The 13223-nt window shown below is 44.2% G+C and overlaps 1 protein-coding gene across 1 annotated transcript in view; it reads left to right on the top strand.

The window, feature by feature from the left end:
- Positions 1–12690, top strand: part of GAREM1 (GRB2 associated regulator of MAPK1 subtype 1) — a 102250-nt gene extending 89560 nt beyond the window's left edge. Inside the window, exons 4-6 of the mRNA XM_086609252.1 lie at positions 1357–2535; positions 7620–7786; positions 11675–12690. Coding sequence (XP_086465378.1) covers positions 1357–2535; positions 7620–7786; positions 11675–12587 — 2259 coding nt within the window. The 3' untranslated portion in view covers positions 12588–12690. The remainder of the gene's footprint in view (positions 1–1356; positions 2536–7619; positions 7787–11674) is intronic.
- Positions 12691–13223: the final 533 nt, after the last annotated feature.

The raw sequence follows: 13223 nt of genomic DNA, 5'->3' as shown, positions 1-13223 counted from the left end.
ATCACGGCTTATGAGAGGAAGCGTTATTCGCAGCACTTCTCGGCACTTAACTGATTGGAATTACAGCCTTGATTTCGTGTGATGGCTATTCTGTGGCCATACCCGAGTTTGAAGCCTGGAATTTGAACTTCATGCAGCTCCATGAGGTCTTTAGGGGCTGCAGAGGTGAGGAAGGGATATACCATTTCAGCATATGTTTTCATTTGCAATTTTTTTAGTACGTTCAATATTTCCAAATCAAATGGTCTACTGTAACAGGCCAGTAGTGTTTATCTGATACACCTTCCTTTATGAGTAGGTATCTGCTGCTGCTGAGGAAAAGCTGGGTGGGTTCTGTTAGGTCCCTGAAAAGGGCTTTTCACATTAAACCACTCGAATACGAAGCAGAGCAATCTTGTCTATAAAGAGTCATTCCACTCTTAAGGAAATAACTTCAGGAACAAATGAGCCTTGGACATCTGGTTTGCCTTTTTTTTTTAATTTCCAGTACAATTTCCATAGTAGAAAAGCACACACATGGCTGTGCATATGTTGTTTAATCTCTTAAATTGCAATTATGATCAAAAAATGAGGAAGGAAGTCTTTGACTAGAGGAGCAAGGCAGAGGGGGAGTTAGGCATATGGGATAGACCAATATTCTTGGTCTATTCTCCTTCAGGGAATAGATGTCATCTGTCATTCCCCCTAGCCTGGTACTGATTATATCAAAGGGATATGCCTCATCCATAATGATGAGATCACCTTTTGTGCTACTCAGGGAGCTGACGATGGTGGAAGAGTCACAGAATCATAGAATGGTTTGGGTTGGAAGGGATCTTAAAGATCATCTAGTTCCAACGCCCCTGCCATGGTTACACATGGAGGGTTCCAACCCTCCGCTACACCAGGTTGCCCAAAGTCTCGTCCAACCTGGCCTTGAAGAAGGTTTACCTCCCACAAGAGCCTGGCAAATAAGTTCTAGCAAACAGCAAAAACAAGGGAGTGGGCAAAAGATGCCCAAGGGAAGTTAGACATGTTCTGTCAGAGCTGCACAACACAAGAGGCTATTTGATTTGCTGGGATACGTGGATATGTCCTTTCTTTAAAAACTGGTTATGTTTGTTCTCATGCTCCTTTTGGCAGTCTCAGGTGGCTATTTCCCCTCAGGTAAGATGCAGGAATGTGCAGAACAATTAGAAAAGGTTACTTGGCTGAGCTTCAGGTTGAAGACCTTGCACTTGACTAGCTAGCTATTCAAATGAAGTTAGTTTAGTTTCTCCCAACATGTATTCTTGTAAGTCCAATCTCAATAGATTTGATATGATTTGAAGCATTATCTTCAGTGGGGGAAAACCAAGTTTTTATTATTATTTGCAGGTGGCTTCAGGTGAATGCAACGAAGATACTGAGGTTTACAACATTACCCTTAGTACCGGGGATGAACTCACTTTAATGGGGCAAGCAGAAATCCTTTATGCAAAATCGTCTAAGGAGAAGTCACGACTCAACACTATCTTCAAAAAAATCGGGAAACTTAATTCAATTAGTAAGCTAGGCAGAGGCAAAATGCCCTGCCTCATCTGCATGAACCACAGGACCAACGAAAGCATCAGTCTCCCTTTCCAGTGTAAGGGCAAGTTTAGCACCCGCAGCCCGTTGGAGGTGCAGATGCAAGAAGGTGAGCACACGATTCGCAATATAGTAGAAAAAACCAGGCTGCCCGTTAATGTGACCGTGCCGAGTCCTACACCAAGAAACCCTTATGACCTGCATTTTATCCGTGAAGGGCACAGGTACAAGTTTGTCAACATTCAAACCAAGACTGTGGTGGTTTGTTGTGTGCTTCGCGGCAACAAAATTATTCCCATGCATTTTCCCTTGCACTTGGCGCTTCCGAAATTTACCCTACCCGACAGTCTGGTGAAGGGGGAGCTGTGGCACGAATCCCTCATCCAGCACTGGTTTAATATATGCCAGGAACAGTTTGACATAGATGAGTATTCCCGTGCCGTGCGAGATGTGAAAACTGACTGGAACGAAGACTGCAAGAGCCCCAAGAAGAGCCGCTGCACGGGGCACAGCCACGTGCCGAACTCCCTCAGCTACGCGCGGGACGAGCTGACGCAGTCCTTCCATCGGCTTTCGGTGTGCGTCTATGGAAGCAACTTGCACGGGAATAGTGAAGTGAACCTCCACGGCTGCAGGGACTTGTGTAACGAGTGGGCCCTGTTTTCTCACGATGGTCTTCAGTACCAGGAGTCCGGTGACAGTAGCAGTGATTACCTTTTTCCTGAAGTTAGCGAAGAATCGATGTTTCTGCCTACAAAACCAGAACTTCCTTACGAAGAGCTCTGGTTGGACCAAGGGTCTGGAAAGGCTGGCGAGCAGCCTCTCACTCGCTCACTAAGTGAGAAGAACAAATGTGACAACTACAGAGGGTCTTTCCGATCAAAGTGTGGTACCGCATCTCTTCCTGTGCCTGCGACTGTTGGTGCAACCACAAAGTCTTCGGATGTTTCCCTACCTCCACCTCCAGTGCCTCCCAAATCAGAAGCAGTAAGTCAGGGTTATTTATGTTGTTTTTTTTTCTTTTTTTAGCTGGTGAAGAGTTTGCTTGGTGTTTTTTTAGGGAAGACTTGGAGGGGGGGACACATGGAGGGTGAGGAAATTGTGAGACTTTGTGTGCAACTTCAACTAGTTTCCTATCAAGTCATGTCTTAAAAATCACCAGAGTATATTTAATATAACTGATCGAGTAGCTTAATCCTCATACTTTCAGGTGATATTTATTGGGTTTTTTTTCCTCACACAAACAAGAACTAAGAATTGCTGGGTCACTTCCTTCCCTTGCTTTCTACATTATCTCTCCACGCGGCCTCTGTGTTTTCTCATATTTTCTGTGGTCCAAGTGCGTGGGGCATGACCCCACTTGGAATTGCCTTGGATCACCTTAATGTGTGCATCTTCAGTTAACGGGCTCTGATAATGAGGACAGCTAGAATTTTTGTGGGTTTGAAGTGTTTGTTAATGAGAGATTGTCTTCTCTGTTACGAGTCTGTGGCAGATTTTAAAGCATATTAGGTGTCGTTGACATCAAGGCAACTTTATCAAACTAGAGACCTGAACTAATTGCTCTGTACTGCTTATTGAAAGAAAACATGTTTAAATAGGAACTCTGAAGAGTTAATAAATGAGCCTTCTAGAGGACTTAATTTTAAACAGAACATGTTTCCTGTCCTAGGGTTTCTAATGAAAACTCATGGGAGAAATCACTTCTCCAAACCTGAAATGACGTGGAGACTTCAGAGGCAAATACACAAATATGTTTTATCAACAAGAGCTTATGTGAACTGGGTGGAAAATCCAACCATTATGTGGTCTCTTGACATAGTCCTAAACATTATTTTTTAAAAGACAGGAAGGTAAAAAGGAAGCTTCCTCAGGACAGAGTATCTAGGAATCTTTAGCAAAATTTAAGTGATACATACTTACATCACATGAATCTTGACAGTTATGATTTAACAAATCAGTTTTGCAGGGGTTTTGCTGGAATTTAAATAATGAAAATATTGTTCCACTTGCAAGTCCAATGATATTTTCAAGAGCATGGCTGCACGGTAAGATGAGACTAATCTAAGACCAAACTGCAGCAAACCATGGTGAGCCCGTCCCTTTCCTATTCCCCTCCTACAGCCAGCCGTAGCCTTTCCCTCATGGGCCAGGCCACAGTCTGGCTGAAAGCGAACTTGTATTTATTTGTGCTGGGTTAGCCTGCGGTGGATCGCTGCGGGGGGACCCCTGGCCAGGCTGCGCAGCCGCTGGGGACGTGCGGCGAGGAGAGGGGAGGAGAACGCCAGCGCAGGCATGGAACCCACAACTGCAGCCCTTTGACCCTGCCGCCAAAACTTCCCCAAAAAGCAACCGCAGCAGCTTCGGCAAAGACAGGGAAGTCAAGACATTACGTCTTCTTAGCAAAGAGTGTTTACGAGTAATGTCTGAGTGCAGGAAGCCAAGAGCACTTCCTCGCCTCTGAGGTCAGGTATGCACTGACGCTTGGTCCGGACTCTTTTGGACAAGAGCCCAGCAGCGTCATATCGGGATGAGGTTCCCTGGCAGCCTATGCTGATGTAACTGGCGTGGGGCTCATCCCACCCTCCTCCTCCTCCTCCTCTTCCTCCTTCTCCTTTCCCAGCCACATGGTCCTGGCTCCTCTTTTGTGCTGGCTCTGGCACTCCTGCGCCTGGGCAGGCAGCCAGGTCTGGATCTGGAAAATGATTAGTTTCCTGCTGATTTCTGTGAGCTGAACTGCCTCAGCGCAGGGTCAAAGGAGTGCCGGAGCCAGCGCTGGGGAGCAGGAGGGAGGGCGAGGGGGTGGTGGGGGCGGAAGGCTGCCCTCCTGGCAGGGGGGTGCCAGCTCCCCGCGTCGTGCCCGAGGTGTGGGCGATGGGGTGCTGGGGGAGCTGTGGAGCACCTGCGCAGCATCCGTGTGGGCTCTCACGCTTGGGGAGACCTCGTGGCATAGCAACTCCCTTCTGAGGGCAGCAGAGTGGCCTTTGGGGTAGAGACGTGTGTTGCTTTTTAAAGACGTTTTTAATAAAAAGCGTGCGATTTTGTCAGGTGTGTCTTATGTTACCGAGGTAACATGTGAGTGCTGGCAGCAATTTTGGTATTGCTTTCTAGCCGTGTAGGAGAAATAATTTCTGCTAAAGATATTAGCTTGCATTTAGAGGTGGGCAAGGGGTGTAATCCCATTTAAAAAACCAAAAAACAAAACAAAACAAAAAAACCTACATCTCCATAGACGATAATAATTTAGACTTGGCTTTGTGGCTTCCTGGAACAGCTTTGGAATGAGTATCAGTGACCTACTGAATTCATCAGTGGGCTGGGGCCGAGGAGATGTTTGCATGGTTTCCATGTAGGGTATTTATAGAATAAGTAGATCTCAGGAGCTGCAGATGAACATGCGGTTTAGTCATCACTCTCTCTAGAATGATATTCCATTGCATTTCTGTATAAAGGTTGGCTGGCAATTGTATTTTTACATGCACTAAATTTAAAATGTGTGTGCAGGAGCTGGTTGCAGGAGAGAAAAGGACATCGCGATATTTCAGAAGCTGCTCTGGTTTTCTTCTCTCCGACAGGATGAAGCATTCTGACATAGCATGTGTATTTTCTAAATACCTTTCAGAAAATCAGAGTAGCATGAAGGCAGAAGCGGGGTGGAAGAAAGGACCTCTGAATTAAGGCCCGTAAATCAGAAATTGCTTCAGTCCCCAAACACTAATTTGCATAAAATTGGAGCCTGTTTTCCTGATTGATTTAAAGCACGTCCCTGATGGAGTGTGCCGGAAGTTCAGGCTCCCATCAGCAAGGGTTTTATCCAGGCGGCCTCGGAAGGGGTCACTGCGATGGGCACCTGCGATTCCCAGATTGAGGAGTGACACCCCAGGGCCCAGTGGGTGCTGGCGGGGCTCGGGCTGGCACCAAGGGAGAGGAGCAGAGGTCTTAAAATCCACCTCACGCTGTCAGGAAAGGGTCACCATCCCCAGGTCACAGGAAGGAGCACTGGGGCACGGGAGGGCTCAGACGGTGACGGAAACAAGTCCCGGGACGTGCAGTGCAAATGCGCTGCCTCTGTGTCTGGCAGCCACACGGCATTGAGTGCTTCTGGACAAAATAGTAGTTCCTACCAACAGCAGCAGCCATTGAGGTGATCCTCATGTTGCGCCACAACTGTTCCCTTCCTCTCCCATGTATTTTTAATTGCTGTTCACTTGGACCTAGCAAGGGCAGCTTCCTCTGAAGTTTCCCCTTGCTTTCGTCAGTCTAATCTGAAAAACCTCTCCTTTTTATTCCCCTGCTGGGTTTCCTGAGGGCTGTGTCTGGCAGCTCTAATCGCGGTCTTGTGACAGGGACCAACTGGGACTGCAAACCGGTATTATTTACGGCCTCGTTCTGATCTGCAATCTAGGTCAGCGAAGGAGCTTGGCATAGTTTGTTATACCAGCACCTTTGAATGGCAGCAGTCTTCCCAGGAAAGAATCCCTTTAACCCCTTGACCATCTGCTGTGCTCCAAGAGCTCCCCTGAATGGTCTCTCTAACTCCATGGGTGTATATTCAATAGCATGCAGCATTAACTTTGCCTAGTCTGACTTGGGAGAAAAAGAAAAAAAAAAATAAAAATGAAGTCCTTAAGCATCCTTGGGGCACAGCACTAAAATGGTTGAAGAGTTTTATGCCCAAATTCAATAACAAACATGAATAAAATTGATTCTTTTTTTTTTTCCTTGAAAGAGCAAATAAGAACCCTTAGAGCAAGATTTATTTCAGTGTTCTATGCTGTCGGGCATTTCCTGTAATTTTGACTTGTTTTGAATTAGGGAAAAAATGTACTACAATGTCCCAGACCCCAATTTTCCATTTCACAAAAGTACTATACTAAATGAGTTGTTGCATTTTGAAAGCACTGAAGTGGATTGCAAAAGGTTCTACATTTATTTTGTTTTTAAATAAATTAAATCACTTTAATTGCTAATTATGTGTTGCAGAATTGCTAAGATAACTTTTAGTTCTGCAGTGTTGTTAAATTTAAAAATAAGCTATAACTTTCAAACACAAAGAGAATTTCTCTTTTTTGGTGCATCTAAGATTGTTTCAAACAAGGACAACATAGAGGTCTCCTCCTGCCAGGGGAAGGTAGTGAGTCCTTAAAAATCTTGCCTGGCAGCCTAATTCTCAGTAACCTTGCTCACCTCTAGCCCTACTAAGTAAAGATGCTCTCCCAAATATGTACTGATGAGATTAAGGTCTTAATTCCATCATTTTTTCTATGAGGATGGATCCTGGTCCTGGTGTATTGCTCCTACCTAGGCAGACCAAACTAAATTTCAGAGCAGCAGTGTGTTTTAAGCCATGTATTTTAAGCTGCAAAGTTGGCTGACTGCAAAAAGTAGAGCTATTGGCAGGGTGCGTTACTTGAGCAGGCTCTTCTGCCCACATCTTTCAACTTGTACTTTTGTAATTGACCTTATCCTGGACTGCTTTGGCAGCTACAGAAGGAACGAAGCTCCAGGTTTGAATACCAGCATCTGGTAAATAAGAGAGACATGTACTATTCCTGGGGGAGGAAGGCTGGGAATTATCCTGGAGTTGGGTGGCTGACTGTCACTGGTGGAGTCAGTCAGGAAACATCAAAGTCTACTGAGATCCATTCATTATATAAGCTTGGTTTATTACATAGAAATAAACAACACTAATGAAGTTTAAGCCTAAGGAATTGCTCCTTACAAAATGTGTAACTTATCTGGAACAGTCTGTCTGATTTTGTATGTTACTGGAAGGTTCTTTTACATCGTTTCATTGCTGCTACTTTTAAATGAGTGGATATTGAACCACTGAAAAGCACCCTAAAAAAGATGGCTAGTAGCTGTACTGGTAGTAAGGCATTTTTATAGACTTCAGTATGACAGCCACATACTGTTGCAAATGTATATACTTAGCATAATTTTTCTCTTCCCCTCCCTTTTTAATTATTTCCTTTCATAGAATAAGGCAGAAGCAGATGTGTTTCATCTGGTTGAGAGTGCTGGTGCCCAGATTTTCTTGCTGCTTACTTACATGTTGTTCTTTTGTACAGGTAAAAGAGGAATGCAGGCTCCTGAATGCTCCCCCCGTCCCACCACGGAGTTCTAAGCCGTCCTCCACCAGTCCTTCCATCCCTCCTCGCACAGTCAAACCTGCACGACAGCAGACCCGCTCTCCTAGCCCTACTCTGTCCTACTATTCTTCAGGACTGCACAACATGTATGTATTTGAGCTGTGAGACTCCCATGCTAGCACTTTTGGGGAAATTTAAATTTAGCTGTATTCTTTTTGAAGGCACTTGCTTATAAAGGCATGGTACTATGTCATAGTTGCTGACTTTTTGTGAAATGAGCTAACCTGTCAAGTTATTTTTAAAGATTCAAGAGGAAACCAAGCTCCCGCAGAAACTATAGAATCATAGAATGGTTTGGGTTGGAAGGGACCTTAAAGATCATCCAGTTCAAAACGCCCTGCCACAGGCAGGGACACCTTCCACTACACCAGGTTGCTCAAAGCTACATTCAGCCTGGCCTTGAACACCTCCAGGGATGGGACATCCACAAAATCCTCTGGGCAACCTCTTCCAGTGACTCACCACCCTCAGAGTGAACAAGTTCTTCCTCAGATCTAATCTAAATCTTCCCTCTTTCAGTTTAAATCCATTGCCCCTTGTCCTATCACTACACGCCCTTGTAAAAAGTCCCTCTCCAGCTTTCTTGTGGGCCCCCTTTAGGTACTGGAAGACTGCTAGAAGGTCTCCCTGGAGCCTTCTGTTCTCCAGGCTGGACAACTCCAACTCTCTCAGCCTGTCTTCATAGGAGAGGTGCTCCAGCCCTCGGATCATCTTCGTGGCCCTCCTCCAGACTCACTCCAACAGCTCCATGTCCATCTTATGTTGGAGGCCCCAGAGCTGAACGTAGTACACTCCAGGTGGGGTCTCACAAGAGCAGAGTAGAGGGGCAGAATCGCCTCCCTCAATCTGCTGAGGGAATCATCTCCCTCCCTCTGCATCCATTATTCTTTGGATGCAGCTATCTATTTTTTACTAGCTAGCATAGCAAATTATGTTAAATACCTGCAGGTATTGCTATAAGTGATCTCACTGTGACATGACACAGGCTGTCAAATGGAAAATCCTGTGCAGTTCTGTATAATTCTTGAAAGGCTTGAATCTTCAAACCAGAGCATCTCAAATCTAGTTTTCAAGTGGGATTTCAGTGCTGCATGCATGCAGTGCAGCCAGCTCTGATAAGTGGGGATACAAAAGGGATGTGGTAGTACGTAAGTGTGTTGTGCCAACTATATGGGACCTCTAGGGTGGGTGTGATGGAGAACAGATTGGCCAGCAGACACTGCTGAGTACAAAGTGAGGTGAAGCGGCAGAGGGTCAGACAGCTTCCAGATCAAACCCACTTCAGCACAAGCCTAACCCACAAACTGGGAAATCCACTCAGGCTAGTCAAAAGTTGGCAGTAAATTTTGAATTATGTGGCTGCATACCTTTTCCTAGCAATGCAGTGTTCTTCCTTTGGCTTTAGAAAGTGTATACACCTTTTGAAGTCTCACCTCATTTTTGCCTTGAATATCTTGTTGCTGTTACTTTGGTATCTCTTCAATGACAAGTTACTACCTGTCTGAATGTTACAAATTGATCTGAAACACCACCGAAATCATTTCAGGCTAAGTGCAATTGGTGTAACAACTTATACTGGAGTTGCCTTTCTAAGCCATTGCAGCTTAGTGTTGTGTATCTGGCAATGATCACTCTAGATCAAGGCTGCTCATTTGTTTTTATGAAAGTCTGTTGGGTAGTTCTGTCAAGGTCTACTCCACAGGAGGCTGAGCACAAGACCTCCCAGCATTTAGGGCCTGTCAAATGCTGCTTTCTCTCTTTGTGGTGAAGAATACATCTGCCTTCCAAGAAACCAGGAAAACAGTGAGAAGTGAAGTTTCACAGGAATGCAGGTGGTATTATTTGCCTTGACTTTGACAATATTTTCTTGAAATTCATCTCCAGCTTGGATTCAGACCAGATATCTCCATTTTGGTACAATTGACCTAGCACTGCAGAGGAAACTGCTATAAAATTGACAATGTATGGAGTAATCAGGTTGCTGGTGAAGTTGCTTTTAAGTCTTGCCATTTTTCTCAATGAGCTTATTTTCTGGATCGCGAAGGGTTGCAGCCAGTGTTTTAGACACAAACAAAACCAGTATGATTTGTCCTTCTCTGCCTATAAAAATACCTGATGCCTGACTTCAGCTGTATTTGAGATTTCCCTTGCATCCTTTGGCACTGAGTCCCAGTAAGTTACTTTTGGTGGAGAACGAATAAGGAAGTCCTTTGAAAATGTTACTTTATCAGTTTTCAGTAGTTCTGTTAGTGTTTTAAATCACTAAATGTTCCCATTTCTAATGTTGAATTAGAGAACAGAAGCAGGATCAATCAGTTTAATTCGTCTGTATAGTTAGTTGTTTACAACGCCCCACTGACTGTCTTCTTTGAATTGTGCAGCCCAGTGGCTTGGTTTGTGAAAAAGGCTTTGCATTGTGTACATTACACCAGTTGGCCTTTAAGCAGCCAGAAATGACCAGTTGACAGTGTGTCCTTGTCAAGGGGGGAGTGGGGAAAACCCACCTCTGCTATTGTAAACATCCAACTGCTTTAACTGGCAAGCTTATATTAGTGACATAAAGAGGAAAAAACAAAAGTTGGAGGGCATGGAGTGGAGACTAAGGGATGGTTAGATAGAGGGAAACTGTGTGTGTTGTGGCTGAGTTTTAGAACTTATTTTCCAGTGATACAGATTAGAGCTGCTTTTACGCATCTGTGCTTTGTGTTTGAACTGGGCAAGTCCAGGTTGGCTTCCCCTCTGACTCACTGTAAACGCACAGGGAACTAATTTTGTGCCAATCCGCTCAAAACTATGCTGGTATTTTGAAAGCTGCTTCCCTCCTCAAGCAGTTTTCACTGAGCTGTGCAGAATGACTACCAAGTTTCTTTCTTGAGTAATTAGTTTTCAGGAGAGAGAGGTGAGTAATTGAAACAATTTTTTCAACTGTTGGTTTCCATATGTTGTGTTAAGGATTTTATAAATCTGCTAATTGTTTTTCCAGTGTTCTGGCTTAATTGGCCAGAATTCCAAAGATCAACCCAGTCCTTCAGACATTATTTTAGAAAGTAACATAAAAGCGGCAAACATTTGCTTTTGATAACAGACTACATGCTTTTGTTGGCATCTCTGTCTCTCGGGAACACCTGGGTATAAATCATCAGTTCCTTCAGACAGGCCGAGCTTAGTTTACCACCTGGAAGCAGGTCAGGGTAACTTTCTTTAGGTGGCTTTGAAAAGCAAAAGTGTTTCTTGTCATAGCTTTTTAAGGATATGGACAGACAAATAAGTTACTGTGGAGTAAGCTTAAAGCCTGATACTTCAACACATGCAGCTACATCTGCTTATGCTTCCAGGTGAAACTCTTCCTTTGGCAGTAAACATTAACTTGTTCAGTGTTATCGTACTGTGAACCGGTGCAGTTTTTGCACCGGTGACCAGTGGGGAAGGACCCTGTGCGCATGCAAGTGCCATAACAAATGAAACCGTGGGCTCTGAAAGGGCTTTTGGTCATCTCTTACGTCAGTCAAGCTCGGGTCTGTTGCAATGGTGACCTGCCCTTATTACGAGCTTTTGCATATCATGACGCATCTGTGGTATATAAATACAAAATACAGGATTAGAACATCTTCTAGTATGTGTGAGGCTGTTCCTTTTCCCTGGTGGTGCCCCTCAGGAATTCAACAGTGGAAAAACTGAGTATTCGGGAGATGACACAGAACTGAATTGAGACATCTACTTTTTTATGAGCTTGAAAAACCAAGATGTGAGGCTTTTGGATACATCAGCATCTTGTCAGGCTTGTAGAAGGAGTAAAAGAACTGTCATTGCATTATTCAAACATGTTGTTAATTCAAATCTGAAAAGTTCTGCCGGAGGAAAGAAGATTCTTTCCTTGTGACAGCCACCCTCTGACTCTGTCATATGATTTATGAATTTATTCAAATGCCACATTTTTTTGTACTAACGACATCATTTCTGCTTTGTTTCTTAAGCAACGTCACAGACAGTGACAGCACCAACCCAACTGAGAGCACACCTGTTTCCTGCTACCCTTGTAACATGATGAAAACTGAATCCAAAGAGCCTGAAAGCACGATGCCTTTGGGAAGCCCCTCAACTGAAGCTCTGCCTTCAAGGTTATCTTGGCCAAACCATTTTTCAGGAACTGCTGAAGGCCTGAATAGGAGTGATTTCCTGCTTGATCCAAGCAGGAGCTACAGTTATCCCAGACAGAAGACTCCAGGTACGCCAAAGAGAAACTGCCCAGCACCTTTGACTTTTGACTTTAATGGATGTGAGCTCCCGGCGGGATACTCCCCGCTGACCCCAGCAGAGTTCACGAACACCATCTCTAGCTGTCCAAAGTCGGCAAGTTACTCTCTAGACTGCACTGACGAGAAAACTCTGGGAGGCAGCAACGCAAAGCAGAGCCACTCGTGTCCTGCCTTACCTCCTCGGGCACCGAAGTCGAGTGAAGAGAAAACGGTTACGGACATGTGTCCCTTGCCACTGAAAATAGATGGTGCCGAGGAGGAGTCGAAAACCGGTTCTCCAGACCTCTTGGAAGATCAATATCTGGTGAAAAAGGGCATGCAGGACACATTCTCTGTGTCTTATCCCTTCTCGTCCCCCCTCCACCTCCAGTTAGCACCAAGATCTTGTGGGGACGGCTCTCCCTGGCAGCCACCCACGGACCTGTCTGGACTCTCGATAGAGGAAGTGTCTAAATCTCTGAGGTTTATTGGTCTGTCAGAAGATGTCATAGCGTTTTTTGTTACAGAGAAGATTGATGGCAATTTACTGGTTCAGCTCACAGAAGAAATCCTGTCGGAAGACTTTAAGCTAAGCAAATTGCAGGTTAAGAAAATACTACAGTTCATTAATGGCTGGCGGCCCAAGATGTGATGCTGACTAGTTATTAGTGAAACTGTATGAGATGTGCTCGATGCACTTCAGCTAATACATCACTTCCTGTTTTTTGCACTAAAAGCCCTTCTTGTAAATAGTAGTAGAAAAATTCTTACTATGCAGATAAACGTTTTTGAGTGGTGAATGGATTTTTTTTTTTTTTTGTATGTCAGTAATAGAGAATCTGCAGAGGTGTGCCTTGTGCATCCCTGAACGTTCAACAGCTGCTACAAACTGGACACTAAGGGAACTTTTACTCCGTAGTCTGTTAAGACTTAGTCGTATTTATTACTGAACAATTTCATGCTGAAAGACACACACCGATCCAGTTTACAGTTTTGTGTTAACTGCAAAAAAAAAAAAAGTATTTCTTACGGGATTATTTCTGTTCAAATAATATTTGGCAACATGCCATGACTTTCTTCCGTTTCTGTTAACAAAAAGCATGTTCAGATATAAAAAACCCATCATTTTGACACTACATCTGAAAATGTTAAGAATTGCTGTGAAGTGCCACTAATACACTATACTTGCAGCATATTTTTATTAACAGTATGTTCCTGACCACCTGTGACATGGATACGTTTCCCATATTACTTTGAGCAAAAAAGAGTTAAATGTTTTTAAAACAAG

Source organism: Tauraco erythrolophus, chromosome 3 (assembly GCF_009769465.1).
Source record: "Tauraco erythrolophus isolate bTauEry1 chromosome 3, bTauEry1.pri, whole genome shotgun sequence".
In the NCBI taxonomy this organism is placed as follows: Eukaryota; Metazoa; Chordata; class Aves; order Musophagiformes; family Musophagidae; genus Tauraco; species Tauraco erythrolophus.
This window is presented reverse-complemented; position numbering and strand designations above follow the sequence as displayed.